At 36.6% G+C, this 23,962-nt stretch overlaps 1 protein-coding gene across 1 annotated transcript in view; it reads right to left on the reverse strand.

The window, feature by feature from the left end:
- SREK1IP1 (SREK1 interacting protein 1) overlaps positions 1 to 23,962 on the reverse strand; it is a 42,575-nt gene that overhangs the window by 14,295 nt on the left and 4,318 nt on the right. The window contains exons 2-3 of the mRNA XM_028123882.2: positions 19,641 to 19,688; positions 7,096 to 7,239 (exon numbers count right to left, since the gene is read on the reverse strand). Coding sequence (XP_027979683.1) covers positions 7,096 to 7,239; positions 19,641 to 19,688 — 192 coding nt within the window. The remainder of the gene's footprint in view (positions 1 to 7,095; positions 7,240 to 19,640; positions 19,689 to 23,962) is intronic.

A 23,962-nucleotide genomic window follows, 5' to 3' on the forward strand; every position in this document is an offset into this window, starting at 1 on the left:
TTTGTTTTGAAACAGACTTGATCTGACATTAAAATAGTCATTTTAGCTTTTTCTTGAGCAGATTTTTTTTGTATCTATAAGTTCAGAATGACTACCGTAAACATGCCCTTCCCCCAAAGTTATAAGAAACTAAGCAAATAAGTAGCGATGGGAAAAATAACCACTTCCATTTAGGAATGATGGGTAAGGAGTCCAGTGACTCAGTTATATGGAGAAATTAGTTCTAATAAAACAAAATAATTCTAGAATTCAAGACATCTTTTTTCCTGGCTACTACCCTTAGGAACTAGCAGTATTGACAATAATAGTATATGAGAATACAAGCACTGAAGATAAAGTTTGATTTAGACGGTTGACTGTTTCTATACTACCACTCTTGAAATGATTCCACCTCTATTTACTGAAGTGTCTTCTGAGACAGGATGTTGAAATGTGATAGGCATAAGGAAAAGGATCTGAGTTTTTTCAAAACAGTATTTTTCTTGGAAAATAATACAATCAACCTTTGGAGTACAAAACTGAAGGCAAAAAAACCCTATGTACTTTACCACTTAAATTTTCTATGTTCAGCAAGAGTGGTAGTCTCTTGTGTAGCATACAGCAGTCAGAGGATATGATCCAGTGCTTAGAGATAACTTTGGGATATAACAAGAACCATCCTAGTAGTACCAGCAGAGTCAGCCAATAGATCTTTGCATATGTCACCAGGTTTGTAGCTACTCCAGTTGCTTTTAAATACCTGATTAAGTTGTTTCAAACCTAGATCCATTCATCGAAATTTCCATTCACTTGTGGGCCTTCTAATCAACTACTTAGCAAATATCTTTTGTAACTTTCTTATGAAAAGTACATTTTGAGCCAAATACAGGTTTTATTCCAATTATGCCATGGATTCATTTAAGCCACATCTTTATGAAGCTTGAAACCACCACTTGGAGTCATTCACTTGAATCTGATTCTAGCAGTTACTAAAGGGAACAAAAGACACAATTATGGTAACACGCAAATACCTGATTTTGGCATTTTCTCCTGGGCAGCATTCAGAATCAACCATCTTTAAATAATATCAAGTATGAATTTAACATAAAACTTTCTTAAACGAACAAAACCAAACCAAAACATCAAACTAAGCCCAAACCCCCAAATTTGTCAAAATACATTTCTTTTCTGGACTAAACTAAAAGAATATCATAAAATATTAAGGGATGAGATATGAGAAGAGGACTACCTCCTGGTTACAGGTAAATAGCTGATTAGTGTTTAATAACACTAGGTAAAATAGAATGAGAAAAAAAATCCATACTCTTGAATTCCTTGGGTACTTTGTAAAGAGTAAAATCCTTTTACGTTGGCTTTCTGCACACTATAATATAAATAGGACTTCAGATATTTGCTACTATCATGTACAATTCCAAAGGCAAGTTTCTTCAGCAAGTTCAAAACACACTATAAAACCTTAATAAGCTTCCTAAAGCATGGTAGTGCCACTAAACAGCAAGCACGTTCACACACGAACACACATAGTGAGTCAATAAGATCATATAATCCTCGTTATGTATGGACTAGTCAATCTTTCCCTGTTCACAGCACTTGTAATACAATTTTATAAGGCTGTATGGGTCCCAGGTTGTTGTACTATAAGACAACAATGCTTGTTCCCAACCATGTCAAGTCCTGCTCTCACATTTTCTAATTCGTGTCAAAAATTCCTTAAATACACAGAAAAACATACAATAGAAACAAATGTAAACAGAAGCAAAAAAGACCATAACTTGTACAAAAATAAGTTTTGAATTTTATTTGGTGACATTTAGCTCTCTTCCCCTTCATGTCTCTATTTCATAAAAGCAGAACAACTAATTAACATAAATACACTAAAAATTCTTTGCTTTCTCCTGGTTCACTATTTTTATTGTCATTAAAAAAATCCCCCCAGTTGGTGGGAATGCAAGTTGGTGCAACCACTCTGGAAAACAGTATGGAGGGTCCTCAAACAGTTGAAAATAGAGCTACCATACAATCCAGCAATTGCACTACTGGGTATTTATCACAAAGATACAAATGTAGGGATCCGAAGGGGTACGTGCACCCCCAATGTTTATAGCAGCAATGTCCACAATAGCCAAACTGTGGAAAGAGCCAAGATGTCCATCGACAGATGAATGGATAAAGAAGATGTGGTATATATACACAATGGAATATTATGCAGCCATCAAAAGGAATGAGATCTTGCCATTTGCAACGACGTGGATGGAACTGGAGGGTGTTATGCTGAGTGAAATAAGTCAATCAGAGAAAGACATGTATCATATGACCTCACTGATATGAGGAATTCTTAATCTCAGGAAACAAACTGAGGGTTGCTGGAGTGGTGGGGGCGGTGGGAGGGATGGGGTGGCTGGGTGATAAGACATTGGGGAGGGTATGTGCTATGGCGAGTGCTGTGAATTGTGCAAGACTGTTGAATCACAGATCTGTACCTCTGAAACAAATAATGCAATATATGTTAAGAAAAAAAAAAGAAGAAGAAGATAGCAGGAGGGGAAGAATGAAGGGGGGAAATCGGAGGGGGAGACCAACCATGAGAGACGATGGACTCTGAAAAACAAACTGAGGGTTCTGGAGGGGAGGGGGTGGGGGGATGGGTTAGCCTGGTAATGGGTATTAAAGAGGGCACGTTCTATGTGGAGCACTGGGCGTTATGCACAAACAATGAATCATGGAACACTACATCCAAAACTAATGATGTAATGTATGGTGATTAACATAACAATAAAACTTAAAAAAAAAAAGATTTGTAGTACCATTCCAGCCTAAACAGGAAAAAAAAAAAAAGAAAAATCCCCCAAACCATAACTTATTCAAGAGAGTTGATACAAGAGCTCCCCACCTCTAAGAATCAAGGAAGGATTCAGGAGCCCTCAGTACCACTAATGGCTATGGCATGAGAACTCACACTCAAGTCAGTGTTCTACCCTCACGCCATCAGAGATCCTAAGCAGTATCACAAAGTTATCAATGGAACTAAGAACTACAACGTCTATACTCCTTTCCTCCCTGTATTTAGGAACCAGTTTATTGTCTGAGTAGGCAGTCACTGGGCTTCCACTAGATGACCATGAAATAAATATGGATCCCTTTTATAACACTTTTTGTAATCTGCATGATATCCTGAAATAAGCACTCTCCTGAGTGGGAGACTTGGAAACAAGTTCTGAGCCTTTAAGTGACCGCAGGCAAGTGTATCTTTTTAAGGGGGAAAAAAAAAGTCTATATTGAGTCAGTCATTCTCAAGGTGTGGTTAAGGGAAAGCTGATTCTAACAAGGAAGTTTTACCAACTACTCCCTATCCTGGTGTATGGTATGTTAACTCCCTCCCTTTCCTGCCAGGGAAAGATCTGTCCCAGGTTTTCTTACTGAAAAATCACCTCTAGACTAAACCACTATTCATGATGAGAGTGTACTTTATCCTTCGAGATCGATGTGGTGAGGGGAAAAAAGATGAAGAACCAATAGACTGGGTGATCTCTAAGGTAGGAGAGCACCACACCGTAAACAGTATAAGACTAGTAGTTAAGAAACACGGACCACAGTGCTGGTTTCATGGTGGCAAGTTAGTGACCTGGGGAGTCATCTGTCTTCAGTTCCTTTTCTGTAAAACTAGGTTTAAATTATGCGTTCTTTAACAGCCTCACTAATACTAGAGTTTTTGTTTTGGTTTGGTTTGGGTTTTCTCGGTTTTCTTGTTTTTTGTTTTTAGATAGGGCAGTGGAGATGGATGGGCTGGAAACTGTCCCTGTGGAATTGACAATCTTAGGCTTTCTCTCCTAGAATCTTCACTTTGCTCTTTCAGCCTAGTCTCTGTTACTGGTGTGGCTGTCTTCCTGAGATTTCCTCTACAAATGCCCTAGAGACTCCTTTCATATCTTCTCTACTTCCTAGAAAGTCTTCCTTCTAAGGGTCTACTCCCTTACTTTGGAAGAAACCTCTGGAATCAGTGCTCTAAGAAAGAGTATGTGAGAGGTAATTTTTTTTTTTATTTTGAATATCTGCCAAGATCTTTATTCTATCTCACACTTGGTTGATAATTTGGTTGGGTATATCATTCTAATTTGGATATAATTTTCCTTCAAAAATTTGAAAGCATTATCCACATCTACTAGATTCCAGTATTTTTTTACAGAACAAAGTTATTCTGACTCTTGATCTTTTGCCTATGATCTGTTTTATCCCTGACTCTGGAAGTTTGAATTATATTCTCCTTGTTTCCTATGATACAAAGTTTTATAACAATGTGCCTTTGTGTGGGTCTATTTCTAACACTGTGCTTAGTACTTATTGAACACTTTCATTTGGAAACTAATGTCCTTCAGTTCTTGGAAATTCCTTGTTTTCTCCTTCTAGGGCTCATCTGAATGAAGTGTTTCCTATACTGATTCTTTGTCTTACCTTTTTTTTCCTTCCCTTGTTTTGCTTGTTAGATTTCTTTAACTTTAGCTTCCAGCTCTATCAAGTTTTGAATGTCTACTTCTTTTTTAATTCCAAAAGTTCTTTTGTTTTGTTCTTTTTTATAGTATCTTATTCTTGTTTCATGGGTGCTGTAGCATATCTTTCTATAAAACTGGGCATTAATGATTTCTGTTTTCTTCTCCCTGCACAGAACTCTGTATCCTTCAAGTTGTTCCATTGGTTGGTTGGTTTTGGTATCTATATTTCACATGAGAGTCTTTCTTCAGAAATTTAGTGTTCCCTGATTGTCTAAAAAAGCTCACATGACGTTTTGAGCAAGTGAAAACTTCTAAATCTTAACTTTGCTGGTAATGTGGCTATGTTGTGTCCTTGAAGAATCCTTGAGGTCGGTATCTTTATTTCTGTCTTTCTTCTTAGACCAGTCAGATCTCCCAGAGATAAATCTTCAAATCTTCTGCCTGAGTGATATAAGTCTGGGAACCAAACAGATGAAGATGTCTGGATGGTTCTCGCCATTCTCTGTACTTTAACTTACTGTTTTCATTTGTGTTTGGTATGTCCCAATTCAAAGACTCTTTGTTTTACCCTGTCTAGAAAACAGACGTAGTAGCCTGCTGAGGTGATGGATGGAAGCCACCTGGCTTCACAGAGTAGGCGAAGGGAATTGAAGGGGATTTACGTCAGATATTTAACCTCTGTTTTTAGCTTTACAGATGTCCTCACAGAGGTACCTAAGGATACTCATTACCAAGTCTTTGGTGAGTTTTAAAGTGTATACTCTCAGGTTACTCCTCAGACTTCCTACTATTAAAGGATTGAGCTTTCTCAAGTGTGCAATCCATTATCCCTAAACCCATCTGCTTTTTAAAATTTTGTTACTATTGCTTCCTATCTTGTTTTTCTTGTCTTTGTGGGTTTGTGTTTTTTTTAAAAAATTCTTCCACTTGGGCGCCTGGGTGGCTCAGTTGGTTAAGCGACTGCCTTCGGCTCAGGTCATGATCCTGGAGTCCTGGGATCGAGTCCCACGTCGGGCTCCCTGCTCAGCGGGGAGTCTGCTTCTCTCTCTGACCCTCTTCCCTCTCGTGTTCTCTGTCTCTCATTCTCTCTCTCTCAAATAAATAAATAAAATATTTTTAAAAAAATTCTTCCACTATCATTTCAGTGGTGTTTTAGTAGCTAATAAAATCAAGTACGTACACCCAAGCAGCTATCTTTACTTGAAGCTGTATATACTCATATGTAATGTAAGTCTTGTTTGCCCTTTTTACGACTCTCTTCCTCTTGCCTTCTCAGCCTGTCCTACTACACTGGCATTTGACTTCATTTACCTTCACTAGATGGAATATGGAAAGCTTAAAAAGTTTTAAAGTGTATACGGTTTATTCTCTGATGAGCTAAAATAAGATTTAAACTTTTCTGTATCTCTCTCATTCCATGCCTAAACCCATACTCAAACAAGTTACATTTTTATTGTGTGTGACATCGACCATATGGCATTTTGAAGTTTACCAAGTATTTTCACATACAGCATTACATTTTATCCCTAAAAGCCCCATTGCAAGGATAGGCTATTTTATACACACGATGGGAAAAAAATAGTTAAACAATAGGTATGCAATCTTCTCTTTCTTTGAGGAGAGAGGAGGATGCCCCCAAGAGAGAAAAAAGGTAACTTAGTTAAATCTCTCTGTAAACATGCTAATGACAGACCTCCTGGAAACAAATGAGTGGTATTTGCAAACTAGAGAATTGGGGGGGGGGGCGGGGGGGGGGGAAGGTGTACTTAAGTAACAGAAATTTATTTTCTCACAGTTCTGAAAGCTAAAGATCCATGATCAAGTTGTTGGCAAGAGAATCCTTATTTGTAGACTGCTTACAGGATGTAGCTGGTTTGTCTAAGATTGTTTATGGTACATAATCCTGGGATCTATGGATGCATGAGGCATGGCTCCCTGGAAAATGTAACTATATGGATTTAAAATTGAGATATTTCATGATTAAATGACTTCTTTTGGGTAAGTAATGAAGAAACCTCATGTTAATCTTGGCCAGAGTGGGTTGTGAAGTAGAAAGAAAATATGTGGAGAGCCATACTGGTGGTCCTAGAACTCTTGCAGCTTCCCCTATGCCTCACGATCATGTATATACTTGAAATTACTAGTAAACCTGGCTACTGGTTAGCATCTCTGATTTGAATGAGTGTAACTTGACAAACCTATTCTTTGTGATATCCCACAAAGAAATTAAGGCTCACAGTGGTTAAATGACTTGCTGAAAGTCACATGCTACAAAATGGCCAAACAGGTCTACAAACCAAGTCTTAAAATCAGACTCTTTGTACCATGTGACACATCTTAGTATGATGGAAAAACAACAACAACAAAACCTGCATTGTGGAATCAGAAATAGACCTGCCTCCTGGTTCTAACACTGATTAGCTGTTTGATCTGGGGCAAAGTACCTAGAAATTCAAAGCCTATTTCCTTACCTGTGCAGTACCTCTTACATAAAATACACAAGCTATCTAAACGATAAGTACAATAGAACAATAAACATGACATAAGCATAAGCAGAATGTTTAGAAACATTTTTAAAGGATGGAGGGAAAGAAAAAGCATTACTTACTTTTTTCTTGTAATGCCTGCAATTTATTCAGTTCTTCATTCTCTTCATCACTCTCTTCACTGCTTGTGCTGCTCACATCCAAAACTATATCCCTTTTGGGGTCCACTCGGAGAAAATTACGGCATTCAAATGTCAGGTGACCAGCTAAGTAAAACAAACAAACAAAAATGTGAATGACAAAATAATATATACATTATATATTTTTAGTTTTTTGCCTCATGGTTAAGAAACAAATTATAATTTTAATAATATAATGTTTAAACTTTGATTATTTGATGGGTCATAGTTTGCTTTCCCTCAATGCACCACTCAAGAGAGAGAACTTTTTCCTTTATTCATCAGGGCTTCTAATTTAACAAGCATTTTTGGCTACATCATACTTCATGTATTTTCCCTTTCTATGTACTTAATTACATAGCAACTACATAGCTTTCATCTAATTAAAGGTGTCACTTGAGAGAGAGAGAGAGAGAGCAGAGGGAGGGGCAGAGGGAGAGGGAGAGAGAGAAACTCCAGCAGACTCCTTGCTGAGCCTGACGCAAGGCTCAATCTCATGATCCTGAGATCATGACCTAAACCTAAACCAAGAGTTGGAAGCTCAACCGACTGCGCCACCCAGGGGTGCTCTTCTAAAGAACACTTAAATAAAAATTTCATTCTGAAAAAATAAATTTCATTTTGACATCATTCACCCCTAAAGACTCTCCCCATAATAAAACTATAATAGTTAACCTACTTAGTGCATGATACAGCTTTTTAAAAAATCATATAGTACAAATAACACAAAAGTACAGGAAATTATATAGCCAATATATATCCAAGTGCCTATCACCTACATGTTAACATTCTGTCATAGTCACTTAGTTTTTTTTTTTTTTTAAGGTAAATGTTTGCAGGCATGTTGCATGCATGTGCGCACACATGCACACAAAGGGGGGATCTTGCATAATTCCTTGGAACATTGTCATAATCCCATTCTATTCTGTCTTCAGAAGCTGGTATACTACAGTTGGTATTTATCTTTCCAAAACAGCATATTGGATTATTTTATAACCTAAACTCAATTATACTTACCTATCAGTCTGCAACTAGTTTTCGCCACTCAGTATTATGTTTTGTACTCATATACACATTCAAATACAAATACACACTAACTCATCAACAATGAAACAAAAAGTTACCTGAAGCATTACATTTGATATTCAAAAACAAACAAAAATAAAAAACAACAATAAACAGTGCTGATGGTAACCACATAATTGATTCCATGACCCACTAATGATTCATCCTAACTCTGTGCTAGGGCTTATTTCTAGTTCTCTCTTACTTTGAGTGTGAAATCCTTTGTATGTTCTACATTTATACAAGAACACCTCTTATTAGAGTCCCAATCTTAGGCAGGACCCTGGGCCTTGATTTTATCTCCTGTACTCTGCCAACCCACGAAAACACAAGTTCATGAACACTGGGTTCAGGAAATATCTTCAAGTCTTACCTCTTTTTTTTTTTTTTTTAAGATTTTTATTTATTTGACAGACCGAGAGAGAGAGAGAGAGAGAGAGAGCACACAAGCAGGGGGAGCAGCAGAGGGAGAGGGAGAACCAGGCTCTCCTCTGAGCAGGGAGCCTGACATGGGGCTTGATCCCAGGACCCTGGGACCATGACCCGAGCCAAAGGCAGACGCTTAACCAAGTGAGCCACCCAGGCACCCCAAGTCTTACCTCTTTGAATTTCTGCTTTCCTTTGTTTGTTGTCCTCTAATTCCTTATTTCTTCCTAGAACATTACTGTAACTAAAATATGTACTGTACATTTTATACAAGTTCCTTAATTGTTTGCAAGAGGATCCAGTCTGCCATACTGCTGGAAACAAGTTTCCTCTGCTGTGATTTCTTTCCAAATGAATCATTTAGAAGTATTCTTTTCAGTTTCCAAACATATGGAATTTTCAAATTATGCTTTTGTTGATTTATAAATTTATTACACTGCTACCAGAAAGTAGCTCTGTATGAGATACCTCTGTATGAGATCAGTTATTTGCTATTTGCTGAGATTTCTTTTGTGGACTATCATTAGTAAATTTATGAAATGATTGGGTATGTAATAGAATACATATCACACTGTTGGATAGAGTGCTATGTCTATTTTGTTGTTAAAATCTTCTCCACCGTATTTTTGTCTAATAACTTCTGATAGTGTAATTTCTAAGTACATCTATCATCAAAGTTTTGCCAATTTCTCCTTGTAATATAGTTTTTACTATAAATAATTGGAGTTTATATTAGTAAGCACAATCAAGATCATTATCATTTTACGTTTTTCATTGTTCTTGAATCTCTATTCTTAATACTGCTCTTGCTTCAAAAGTCTGATATTGAAATTCCTCTACTATGCTCTTTTGGTTGTTATTAGTTTAATCATATGAAGTTGCCATTTTTGTAAGAAAAACCACTGAATATCAACAATATTTAACCTATCTCCTCTTTGCTCCTCAGTCCCTTTATTTTGAAAATTTTTACGCAATCTTTCGTTTTCTCTGTTGTTTTATTAATAATGACAAATAGCTGCACTTAAGTTTCTTTATCTAATTTGATACCAGACCAATTTTTTCCACATTTTTATTTAAATTCCAGTTAGTTAACATACATTGTAATATTAGTTTCAGGTTTAGAAGTTAGTGATTCATCACTTACATATAACACCAGGTACTCATCACAAGTGCCCGTCTTAATCCCTATCACCTATTAAACCCATCCCCCACCCACTTCCCTCATCAACCTTCAGTTTGTTCTCTATCGTTAAGAGTCTGTTTCTTGGTTTGTTGCTCTCTTTTTGTTTCCCATGTTCATTTATTTTGCTTCTTAAATTCCACATGAGTGAAATCACACGCAGACCAATCTTTTTTTTTTTTTAAAGTAAGCTCTTATACCCAACGTGGGGCTTGAACTCATGACCCTGAGATCAAGAGTTGCACACTTTACCCCTGAGCAGGCCAGGTGCCCCAATACCAGATCCATTTTCAATGTTAATTTCTTAACCTGGAAAAATAGTTCCTGCCTCACTGGAGGCAGTGTAAATTCACTCCTCATACTTACACATGGCATAAGCTTGGGTAAACAATTCTTGATTATTCCTTTTCTTCTAATTATTATCTTGTAGGAACTCATACAGTACAGTTTCTTGCCACTTTCTCTAGATAGTGAATGGGATTTTTCTAATCCCTGTTTCACAGCCTTTTGAACAATAGGGCTTTATGTAAGAGTCCCCACTCCAGCCAAGCTGCCATCCCACACTGGTCTAAGGCTTCACTCCCTAGTCCATAAAAGTCTACCCAGTAGGCTTGTGGACCTCACTGTTTTCAGCTATCATTCCCTGTTCTGGCTTTGAGCACTTTTTCATTTCCAGCACTGGGGATTTCCCTTTCACTCATTTGAGCTGGGTTATTTTTCTTGTTGTTACTCTGTTTTTCTCAGCATTTCTGTATTCAAAGCACAAGGGAGGACTTTCTATCTTGGTTCAGTTTGCCATTTTGATCAGAACTCCTGATGATACACTTTTCCCTTTACTTAACCTAGCTTTGCACCCAAACACTTCATATTACAATGAATATTTAAAATAAATAAAATACTGAAATAACAACCACACAGGCAGCAAGCTCCATCTCACATGCATTTTAGCTTTACTTCAATAAAACTGACCCTAAACTAATCCTAAGATAAGTTACTCATGAAGCTACAAATAGAGTTTCCTATTTTTTTCTACTGGAGGAATAAGTGAAGAAACTTAGGAAATAATTGTATTCCAAATTACAGTTCTTATGACTTCTTTTCTATATAGACTCTGAGCAGACAATGAGCAGAAAATTCTTAGGTGACCAGAAACAAATTCTGGCCACAGATACACAGAGACATTTCAAATTACAACCTTTTAGTAGCTGATTATTAAAAAATGACAGGGCTTTTTCAGAAATGGTAAAGCCAATTCCCAAATCCAAGGTGCCCTGACTAGCCAAAATAATCTTGAGAGAGAATAAAAGTGGAAGACTCACACTTTCTGATTTCAAAAATTTCCACAAAGTTATAGTAATCCAAACAGGATGGTACTGTCACAAAAATAGACATATAGGCCAATAGAACAGAATTAAGAACCCAGAAATAAACCCATTATATATGGCCAACTGATTTTTGACAAGAGCATCAAGTCTACTCACTGGGGAAAGAACAGTCTCTTCAACAGATGGTGCAGAAACAACTTGATTTCCACATGCAAAATAATGAGGTTGAAAATCTTATTCATATCATGCAAACATTGACTCAAACTGGATCAAAGACTTTACAATATAAGAGTTAAGACCATAAAACTCTTAGGAGACAGCAAAGGGTAAGTCTTCATGACCCTGAATTTGGCAAAGGATTCTTAGATATAAAAAACCAATAGCACCAGGGGCGCCTAGGTGGTGCAGTCGGTTAAGCATCTGATTCTTGGTTTCAGCTCAAGTGGTGATCTCAGGGTTGTGGGATCAAGCCCCATGTTGGGCTCTTCACCTAGCTCAGAGTCTGCTTGAGATTCTCTCTCCCTCTCCCCTGCCCCTCCTGCTCATTCTCTCTCTCTCTCAAATAATAAATAAATAAATCTAAAAAGAAAATACCAACAGCACCAGCAAAAGAAAAAATTGACGAACTGGACTTCATCAAAATTTAAAACCTTTTTGCAAAGAAATTATTATGAAAGTGAAAAGCTAACCTACAGAATGGGAGAAAATATTTGCAAATCATATATCTGATAGGATTTAACATCCAGTATATATATAAGTGGTATAACTCAAGAACAAAAAAACCAACTCAATTAAAAAATGGGCAGAAGACTTGAATAGACATTAATCCAAAGAAGATATACAAATGGCCAATAAGACTATAAAAAGATGCTGAACATCATTAGTCATTAGGGAAATTCAAATCAAAACCACACGAGATATCACTTCCTATCTGTGAGGATGGCTACACTTGTAAAAAGAAAAAAAAAGGAAAAGAAGAATAAATGTTGGCAAGAATGTAGAGAAATTGGAATTCTTGTACATTTCTAGTGGGAATGTAAAATTTCTAGTGGAAAACAGTTTAGCATCTCCTCAAAAAGCTGAACGCAGATGACCCAGCATTCCACTCCCAGGCATACACACAAAAGAACTGAAAAGAGGGATTCAAGCAGATACTTGTGCATCGATTTTCACTGCTCCATTAGTCACAATAACCAAAAAGTGGAAACAACCCAAGTGCCTACCAACAAATGAATGAATAATACAGTGTGGTATATCAGCCACACACACACACACACACACACACACACACACACACACACACACACACACACACAAGAAAAGCTACAACATGGATGAACTCTGAAATGTTATACTAAGGGAAATAAGCCAGACACAAAGTACAAATACTGTATGATTACACTTACATGATATATCCAGAACAGCCAAATTTATAGAACAAAAAGTGTATTAGAGGCTGGAGCCTGGGGGAAGGGAGGGCTGGAGAGATAGAGGTTATAGCATTTCTGTTTAGGGTGATGAAAAGCGTCAGAATAGATAGTGGAGACAGTTGTACAACACTGTGGATGTAATTAATGCCCTTGAATTGTACACTTAAAAATGCTTAAAATGGCAAATTTTATGTTATTCTTATAAATGGTGGGGGAAAGACCATGGCATAGTGTCAAGTCTTACAGATTACCAGATTACAAATTCCAGTTTTCCCACTTAATAATAAAGTAGTCCTCCTGAGCCTATTTTCTGATTTGTAACAGTAACAATAGTCAATAATAATTATTGAGGAATTCCTATGACAAACCACTGATCTCAACACTTGCATTAACTAATTTAATCTTTACAACTCTGTGGAATTAGGGGCTCTAATTACCTCATTTTATAGACAGGAAACTGAAGCAGAGTGGTTAAGCAACTTCCCTGATGTCACACAGCTAGGAAGTGCCAGCTGAGGTTTGCACCTAGGCAATCACTCTGGGGCCATTTTCTTTTTTTTTTTTTTTTTTGAATGTTCGTAAAAATGGAGACCATGAAACCTACTTCATAGGATTGTTTTAAGAATGAAACACAATTAATTGTATCTTTAAAGTACTTAGTACAGACTCTAGCACCAAGTAGGTATTTAATACATGGTGTCAGGTTATGACCATTTATTGTACCAATAAAAGGAAAGGTATATTCTCCCTTGTCTGCATTCAAGGAGTGGCTAGATAGGCAACTCGAAGTGCCAAGTAACAGCTTCATTTATACTGTGCTGATAAAAATCTGTCAATGAATGAAAATAACTCCTGTTTTATAATTAGGGTGCTCATGTATTTACTTCTTGGCTATGGAGTATACAGACCATGTGAACAAGGGCTAAGTAAACCAGGTTTTGGCTTTACCTAAGGTCCTCAGTTCTGAGAGCATAAAGGCTACATTACAAACTTTTCAATTATTAAACACAGTTAATTCCACCAAGCTTCACATCCCTATCATTGTGATTCCTACCCAAAAATGTAGCCTTCTGTATCCATTTATCTTCCCTGAAATTTTATCTTCATATTGTTTCTGGTCCCCTGGCCTAACAGATAATTACCCTTTTCTCTCCCAATCTTTTTATGACAGCTTCTGAAACATGCAATCTTTAATGGACAAATTATGCTGTTTGCAGTTTGCTCCCTCTACCACTTCTTTCAAAGGATATTTGGCTCTTCCCTGGGAACTTTTCTATAGCTTACCTCTGTATTATTAGTATCCTCCAGGCTTTTCTTTTTTTTTAAAGATTTTATTTATTTACTTGAGAGAGAGAAAGAGAGAGAGCAAGCACAAGTGGGGTGAGGGGCAGGGAGAGAAGCAGGCTCTCCGCTGAGCAGGAAGCCCTATGCAGGGCTCGATCCCAGGACTCTAGGATCATGACCTGAGCTGAAGGCAGATGCTTAACCAACTGAGCCACCCAGGAGCCCCTCCTCCAGGCTTCTTAATACTGTTTCCCAGTATAGCAGTCCTCTACTCTCCCATGCAGTCCTGCTACTGTATAATAGCCTAGCCATTGAAGTCTTTGGAATGAGGCTCACACTCGAGTTCTGCACCTTAAGCCCTTCCACAAACCTCGATGGGACAGTCTAGGGTGTTGCATGGCTTTTCTCAGTTCCTTGATATTCTAGATGCCATGGCAACACCATGCTCCTTGTCATCACCTGAAGTGTTCCATCTCAGAAATTTTAAACTCTAATATCATACTCTGACTCTAAGCTTTTATCCTTCTACCTTTCTCACTCCCTTACACCCATCAATCTGTTTTGGAATCTTATTAAGACCTTAACTCATTCAATCCCTTCATTTTCTCCTAGTCTATCAAATTTCTCATTCCTGACTCTCTGAATACTCTTTTATAAGCCTCTCTGACTCATTCATATTCTTATTCTTTTATCATACCTCACTGTAAAACAAATACACTGGCTCAAAGCTAACCTTTGGATTGTGCCTATCCCTGAGCAGCCAAGCAATGCTTGAGCACAATCACATTCATGAATGCTAGCACAAACACAAAACATTTCATTTTTTTTTTGTCTGTCCTATTTTCCTTGGTGACTTTTCCAAACTTATGCCTGATTTAAATTATTGTTCAACCAATTTCCCGTCTCACTCAATGCCCCCTTCCCAAACAGCCAGCTCTGCCTCCTAAGTTTACCAGACAGCATCTCCTTCTACCTTCTGTCTCCACACCTGAAAATATCTGTACTTATTCTCATCTAGCTTCCTCCAAAGTTAAGAGATACCCTTGTTATAACTTTTAGATGAAACTGCTTAATCTTCTCCTGTCTCCAGTACCTGAAACATCTCCTATAACCCCTCAGTCTATATAAGCACATTATATGTTAAATATAAAACCCTCTGTTTATCCCAAAGTCCCTTCCAGGAATTACAGCTGACCCTTGAACACAGGGGTTAGGAACACTAAACTCCAGGCAGTCAAAAATCCACATATAACTTCTGGCTCCCTTAAAACTGAACTACTGTGTTTTATGTGATAGAAAAGTAAGATAAAAGTCACCACATGATGAAAAACAAAGCAAAAGTGGAGCAAAGTTCCAGAGAAGGCTGTAACACCAGGGCTCTTGCCTGCTTCTGGCACTCTCCATCCTACTACCTGTGGGAAACTCAGTTCACTGAGGTCTTGAACTGGGAGGTGCAAGAAACAGGCTCTTGGGGAAGGATTCTTGCTGAAGTAACCAAGGACCACATAATAACCCACCTCCCCCCAAACCCCCAACCAAGGAGTGCAGGAGGACACCAAGGGCAGGACAGCACCAGACAGAAGCCTGGGCCTCAGGAGGGCGGGGCGCTGTCCAAGGTGCTGAACATTTTCTGAAGGGGGTAGCTAATATTGCAGGGGAACTGGCAGCTTATCCCTTGACAGCATTTTCCATGAACAGAAACTGCATTAGAACCACATAAAGGGGATCAGGTGGAACAAGTGACCTAGAGAGAAGGGTAAAGGTACTTTGACTTCCCTGGTTATCTACCTTCCCTGGACTCCACGTGGAAGAAGGTTTTCCACATTGCCAGAAGAGGAGCAAGAAATGGGTATTACTCTAGGATTTACCTTGGCTGAGTGCAGGTGAGGAGGGGGAGACATGTGGTGGTTCCTGTTCTACTGCTGTACTGTATTAAAAAAAGAAAAGACTTAAAACTAAACCTGTGCAGTTCAAACCTATGTTGTTCAAGGGTTAATTGTATTCAATATGTTCCTGTTATGACCTGAATCTTTGTGTCCCCCCAAAATTCATATGCTGAAATTCTAACCCCCAAAGAAGATAGTATTAGTTGATGGGACCTTTGGGAGGTGATTAGGTTCTGAGGGTGGTACCTTCATGAATGGGATTAATGCCTTATAAAAAAGACTCCAGAGAGATCTCTAGTCCTTTCCACCATGTGAGTATAAAATAAAAAATCTATGACCTGGAAAACTTGCTGGCACCCTAAGCTTGGACTTACAGCCTCTGATGAGCAATAATTTCTATTTATAAGCTACTGGGCTTATGATATTTTATTATAGTAGTCCATAAGGACTACTAAAGACAGTTCCTTCCTTTTCTCATGCAAATTTCTTGAAATGGGAGACTATATAGGCTCTCCACTCTTATCTCTCCCCATACAGGCCTGAATCTGCATAGTTTGCTTCATGACCTATTTGTTATTGTTATATGTAAGTTTGCTTATATAAAATCATGTAAGTCCAAAAATATGAACGTGGGGCAAAAAAGAGTGGTTGTTTCTATAAAACAAAGTTGTACTTTTAGAAACACCTGATTTAAATGAATTATTTTTAAAAGCAGTTTTCAAATTAGGTACTGGAACACGACTGTACAAGATAGAGAAAAAAAAATCTAAAACAATGAGAAAAAGTACCCATTTCTCAAAGGGGGTGCCACTGTCATTTTGAGGCAGGCAATTCTTCACTGTCCAATATTGCCCTATACATCACAGGACGTTTATAATCACTACAGCCTACATACTAAATGTCCTACTGTTGCACTCAACCCCATATGGACAACTTTAAAAAAAAAAAAGTCCACAGATTTCCAGGGGGGCAGTATTACCACTAGTGAGAACAAATGATAAAACAATTTTGCACTCAGATTTATTATTCTCACTGCTTGCTTATCTTTGAAAAAACAAACTATAAAAAGTAGGAAATGCATTTCAGATATTTGCACTTAAAAGTCTATGAGAAACAATAATGAGCAGACCCACAGGCAAAGAAAAGGTCATGAATGTCTATCAAAAGATTAGCATTTTAAGTTAAATAAAACATTAAAGGTACTTAGGTATGTTTTTATTTCCTGCTGCTATGATCAAATGCTCAACTACTGAGTATACTATACTGAACTTTTTAAAGGTATGTTTTCTGAGAACTATCATAATTATTTGAGACATTTATTCCATGGAAAAAGGCTTAGTGTCCTTGTAGCTTTTAAATATTCAGAAGTTGCCAACTCCAAAAAATTCAAAACTTATCATAGAAATAACAGTTCTTATTTTGTTGAGGAAACTGCCATGAAAAAGTGACATCCATGTTATTTAGTAACACATTCATCCTTAACTTGAAACTTTTAAAAAATAATATAAACACTATTGAAACATACTGACAATAAAATCTTTTTCAATCAAGTATTAAAAATTTTAAAATAGTACAACCTAAACCATTAGCTTCACAACACTAGAGAGACAATATTCTTTTGTAACTGAATGATGAATATGCACATTTTTAGGCATTAAAAACATTTCAAAGAGTTTTGTGGACTTTTCTCTTACATCTACTACTATCAATACAAAGATTCTGCCCTACAAATAACAGGTAATTTTTAAAATGTAGTCTCTATCAGAAAGACATGTAAATTCAAAAGACCTTCATCTTTAAAAGGTATAAGATGTAAGTTTAACCCAGAAGGGAAGTATTACTGAATGAGAAGTTATTTAATAACTTAACCACTAAAATAATAGATTAAAATAATAAAGCAGAAGGAACTAAACTTAGAAAGACTGCCAAACCTATCTGCTTACTTGGCTTCTCTAAAAAAAATTCTTATTACTACAGATACTTCCATCATTGTTTAAAATAAAATAGCAGTAAGGAGACTAGATCAACAAATACTCTATTTCCAAAAACTTATTTTTATTATTTTCCTACAAGTCTTTTTTTTTTTAAAGATTTTTATTTATTTATTTGACAGAGATAGAGAGGGAGAGAGAATAAGCAGAGGGAGCGGCAGGCAGAGGGAGAGGGGAAGCAGACTCCTCTGCTGAGCAACAAGCCTGATGCTGGGCTTGATCCCAGGACCCTGGGATTATGACCCAAGTGGAAGGCAGATGCTTAACCGACTGAGCTACCCAGGCACCCCTATTTTCTTACAAGTCTTAAGTTAAAAATTAAAAAGAAGTCCAAGTAGATAAACTGGTATTTATAGACAGATTGGAAAATCCGTTCTAGATTTTGAAGTAAATAAAACAGCATATATATAGAGAGAGCATGAGTGAGTAGGTTCTTAAGTCCTAAATCAAGAAACAAAACATGGAAATTAGCAAAGATTCAAAGAAAGGAAACAAAGCAGAAATAAATACAAACAAGTTTAAAACAGAAAAGATTTCACTGCAGCCATTTCTTGCATGAAAGTATATTCTTCAGGAGTTTTAATTTAAGTGAAGGCTATGTATGCTTATTGCTCACTTCTGCTAACTGAGCAAGATTCCCCTGTGCCACATTTCAGCCTTTGCTTGGAGGAATGTGACTTGGTACTCTCAGCATGCTTTCATTATGAGCCCTTTTAATGAAGCCTTATGATAAGAGTGCTCTCTTATCACATGTTCTTGCATGGATATCTTTTTTTTTTTACATCACATTTATCTTTTTAAAAATAACTTTTCTGGAGGTGCCTGGGTGGCTCAGCCAGTTAAGTGTCTGCCTTCGGCTCAGGTCGTGATCCCAGGGTCCTGGGATTGAGCCCCACATTGGGCTCCCTGCTTGGCGGGAAGCCTGCTTCTCCCTCTCCCATTCCCCCTCCTTGTGTTCCTGCTCTCGCTGTGTCTCTCTCTGTCAAATAAATAAATAAAATCTTTAAAAAAATAAAAAATAACTTTTCTGTACAGCATTGGGAATACAGTCAATGGTATTGTAATAGCACTAATATGGTGACTGATGGTAACATTTGTGGTGAGCACAGCCTGAAGTATAAACTTAACAAATCATTACGTTGTACATCTAAAGCTCATGTAACATTGTGCATCAAATGTAACTATACTTCTATGTAAATTAATTAATTAATTAATTTTATATGGAGTATTAACCATAATCCAGGCTCATGTGCATGGTCTCCAATTTATAAAACAACAAATGATACTGTTCTCGCTGTTATCAAAGCTTCAGGAATTGTTACATTTAACTAAAGAAATGATATTTGTTTGTGGTACATAATTACAAATTTAAGCTACATAATTGCACATGGTAAAGTTTATTTTTTATTCCATTTCATTGATCATAATAGAAATTAATGACTGTTTCATCAACTTTTGCCTGTGAGCAGAAATTCTAGAACCAATTTCATCCTTAAAAAGACTAAACTCATTCAACAAGAAAACCCTTCATAAATACTTTTCATTGCTTTCCCCTCTTCATCCAGTATCTAGAAAGACAAGGAGTAAAAGATTAAGTATATGTGTCCTTTTTTTTTTTTTTTTTGGAATATACTTTCTCCAGTCTCCTAAATCTACTCCACTTGTACTTGACATCTTTGCTAGTCACTAGATATATAGCCACCTGTCACTAAGTCTACAGCAGGGAAGAAAGGAACCATTTAGAGCTGACAGGGAAATTTCTGAATCATCTGCAAACCCGGGCTAAATAATGGGGTTACAGAACTATGCTGAAATCAGAGCACTAAAATCAGGATGCCAAATCACACTGGCCAAAGAGGCAATGATTCACTCTTTGAAATATTATTTTTTAATGTACTTACGATAGCCACATTTTTTACAGCCGGCTCGGACACTATCCTTGTTGCAACCTGAAATAAAATTGGATGACATTTTAGGAGACATATAAAAAGAAGAAACATAAGAATTTCATCACATGAAAAAGCTAAGAAACCTCTTATTGTAGAATTTCTTTCTTTAAAGAAAAATCATTCCTGACCCAAATTAGTAACACTATTCATTGAATTGTTATGAATGCTAGAAATCACTGGAAAAAACAATTTATTCAAATTATTTTCTTTGACAATATTTCAAGAATTTCAGAATATATTTTTCTTTAACAGAAATGCAGTGTTATAGTCAAGAGCTTAAACATTCCAGGAATTCTAGAACACTGAGGAAGAAATTGCAGAGTATTTTAGCTTATCCCTCAAATGCAAATAATTAGCTATATATGTATATGCATACACATATTCACTATATATGCTAGTTATTATATGAACATTAGAGATAACAAATGTTTTTCTGCTCTCCCTTAGAAGAAAAACAAACTGACTTTTTAAAAGTAATTGGTAAAAATCCAGAAAAACACTTTAATTGCCAGCTATTCTAAGAAACATCTGAATTCAGCAATCAGATTCTGACAAGAGAAAACAAACTGCTAGTCATATATTCAGTCTGATCAATGTTTAGAAATATTTATAGTATCTCTGTATCATTAATGCTACATGCAAGCAATGCTGGAATAGAATAACAGATGAAATAAATTAAAATTGATTTTGTAATAAAAATATACATAAAATTTATCACCTTAACAATTTTTAAGTGTGGAATTCAGTGGCATGAAGTACATTCACAAGGTTGTACAACCATCACCACTATTTCCAAAATCTTTCATCATCCCAAACACTAACTATACCCATTAAATGATAACTGCCCAGTCCCCCTTCCCTCGAGCCCATGGTACTCTCCATCCTACTTTCTGCCTCTATAAATGTACCTGTTCTAGGAATCTCATATAAGTGGAATCATACAATATTTATCCTTTCATGTCTGAATTATTTTACTTGGCATAATGTTTTCAAGATCACCCAAACTGTAGCACATTATCAGAAGAACATTCCTTTTTATGGCTGCATAATACATATAGTTGAAACTAATTTTCACCTCCAATAAGGGCTTCCAGCAACCAGAAGTTCAAGAAAGAACTGTTCTATTACCTTAATGCAAGGCATCTAACTCCTAAATTCTTCATATGGAGATATAACCCAAACTCACTAAAAGAGTACATAGAACACAAATATAAAATAGTGTTAATTTTAAAACAAAAAGATCACTTTTAAACTATCTCTTCACTGTTATGAAGTCAAAACACTAGTCATTTTTCCATAATCCCAAATTTACTTTAAAATACACATTACTGTTATTCTAGTAAAAAATACAGTCAGGTGTGCTATAATGCTTGTTTTAAAAACATAAATTTGTTCCAATACAGTTGACATAAGAGAGAATGATTTGAACATAATGTGACTTTTGTCCATGAAAAACACTAGGTGAATGCAGAAAGTGCTATCCAGTTGCTCTGAGGCTCATAGGAATATACAGAACACATGCAAGAACACACCCCAAAATGTTTCTAGGGACCTCAGTTCAGCGTGTGTGCTGTGAACAGTGCCCATCCACATAAGGTGTTATAACTGATCTGATTTCACATCATCCTCTTCCGCCACCATTACTTTGGAACAATTCACAAACTGCAATTCTTACGAAGTCTGCTTCCACAGCAAACTTCAGGTCTTTCACAAGGTATAGTACCCTATTTACTATATTATTTATGTGCCTTTTAACCAATTAACATGTGCAAAACTGTGCTACTGCTACTAGGTTTCTATCATTTTTTATGTATCACTGATGAAGTTTTTGACTATTGTGCCCCAATCTCACTTTTTCTCATAAACCCTGTGGTTTGTATTGCATAGAGTAGGAATGCATATGCTGCACTGTAGCAGAATTGTGGTATAACACTGGATTCATAATAAAATCTGAGGCTCTTTCATTATGAAATAATTGCCTGTTGGAAAAAAAGCTCAGAGCATCCAGGTCAGTGTTAAGTCTGTTTCCATAGAAACCATAGAGGCTGAATGAGACAGAACAAAACTGTTCTGAATGCAACATTACCATTCCTACAATAAACTAAAAATGTTGTAATGGACAAATCTGAAATGATCTCATCTCAGCACTTATGAGAAATTAACTTACTTATGACGAACTCTATCTCATATTTTTAGAATGAATGAAATATCAAACTTTTTCCAAGTAGGTCATCTTCTTTAACAAAGTTGTAACTTTTACATGATAGGACAATAAGACGAGAACTAAATAAATAACTCCGTATTTAACTATGTCCTCACTAGTTTTTGGTTGACTTAAAATTTCAAGCTTCATTTGTCCTAATTTTCATGACTGCTGGGCCAAATAAATGCTTCTACCTAGGACGTTGAATCTGATGCCTCTGATACAATAAATCTGAGACAAGTGACACAATGAAGTGGGGACATTTCATTCATTCTCCTGTCAAGATGCAGTGATGCCACTGCCACAGAGAGCAGACTCCTAACCAGGTCTGGGGCTGTGTGCCATCTTGGCTATGGATGCCCTTGGTCTCATCTGTTTTCCAAGGCTGTTATCTAGCCTTTGCTTACATTCTGTGAGCATCCTGAGATCTTTCATTTTCTTCTTCAATTAACTAGGCAGTTTCTGTTGTTTGGAACAAGAACTCTGGTACCCAAGATCCATGTCAAACTGAATAGCAAGGCCATATTGAGAGGCCCCTATTACTTCAATTAGAAGTTATCCATTTCCCCATCTGAGGTTCTCACGCTGTTCTTCGTTCCATTCCTCTTTAAAGTTTGCTAACACTGTTCACATTAATAGAGCCTGCCTCCCTCCAAATGTTCCTTTGTAATCATGACCTACAATCCTAAAACCATTGAATAAAAACTTATAAAATTGCCTACATTAAAAAAAATGGCAAAGACCAGATAAAACAAACTCAAAAGACACATGAAAATGTAGGAACCAATATTTGCAACTCATAGCACCAATAAAGGGCAATTATGCCTACCATATAAAACCCAGAAAATCATTACGAAAAAAACCAACAACCAACAGGAAAAAAAATCAGCAAAGGAGCTAAACAGAAAGCTCACAGAAACAGAAACAAGTTTGAAACACGGAGATGCTCATCCTTACTCATAATAAGTGAAATGTACATTAAAATCTACACTGAGATTACATTTTCCCTTATCAGAATAGCAAAGAAAGGGTTGAAAAGAGTATGGGGCAGACACACTCCCATACAGTGAATAGTAGTGCAGATCAATATCACCCCTATGGAAAGCAAACTGACAAAACCTATCAGAACTATAAATGTACATACTACTTTGACCTAGCACTTCCCCATTTGGGAATGAATCTTCTCAATTTGCTTGCACAAATGCATAGTGACTTACATTGACTTATATACAAAGTTATTCACTACAGCATCATTTGTAATAGTAAAAGAGTGGAAATAATTTAGACATAAAGTATGGTTAGTCTTTACTTAATGATATCTGATGATCTCTAAGATATAAAGAAAAAAAGCAAGGTATAGAACAGTGCTTGTGGTATGTTGCCATTTGTATGAAAGAAGATTTGATATAGATAAAATACAAATTATATGTAGATTTTATTTATAGATAGATGGAGAGATACAAAAAAGATCTCTAAGAATATAAATTAGTTAGCTGAAAAAAGAAGTGCCTCCAGGGGTAGAAAGGGTGAGAGATATGTCACTACACACCTTTTGGTAGCTTTTAAAATCTGAAGCATGTGAATGAATTCCCTTCTCAAAAACCAAACTAAAAACCTCCCTCAAACAACCCAACATAAAGAAGAGTTGCTGCTGTGCAAGATTCTTTAACAAAGGCAGTAACTGCATTTGTAAATTCTTCAGAGAAGCTACATTACAGATTTATAATAAAATTTTATTAGCTGATGGCTTTAGGAATAAATTGCAGAGGTCTTTATCTCTTTACTTGTTAAATATTAGCAAGGGCTTACTCTGGATCTAGAGCTCTGTTAAATAACTTGAGTGTCAGGTAAGGGCTCAGGTAAATGGCTGCCTTTTACCTCCCAGGAACTTAAAGGAGTAGAAAAAGCTAGTTTCTCTAGCTTCCAGAACATGCCATTCAATTCTGTATACAACTCACTGCTTAGCATGGTGCAGCCCTGCTATATGTTTTCAACAAATGCTTGTTGCTTTGAGGTTAGAGACTTAAGAAAATACTTCCTCACTTGGGAATCAGTAACATATGTAGCTCCC

This window comes from Eumetopias jubatus, unplaced genomic scaffold, assembly GCF_037043125.1.
Source record: "Eumetopias jubatus isolate StellerSeaLion01/CBP00866 unplaced genomic scaffold, mEumJub1_p1.0 scaffold_5, whole genome shotgun sequence".
Classification (NCBI taxonomy): domain Eukaryota; kingdom Metazoa; phylum Chordata; class Mammalia; order Carnivora; family Otariidae; genus Eumetopias; species Eumetopias jubatus.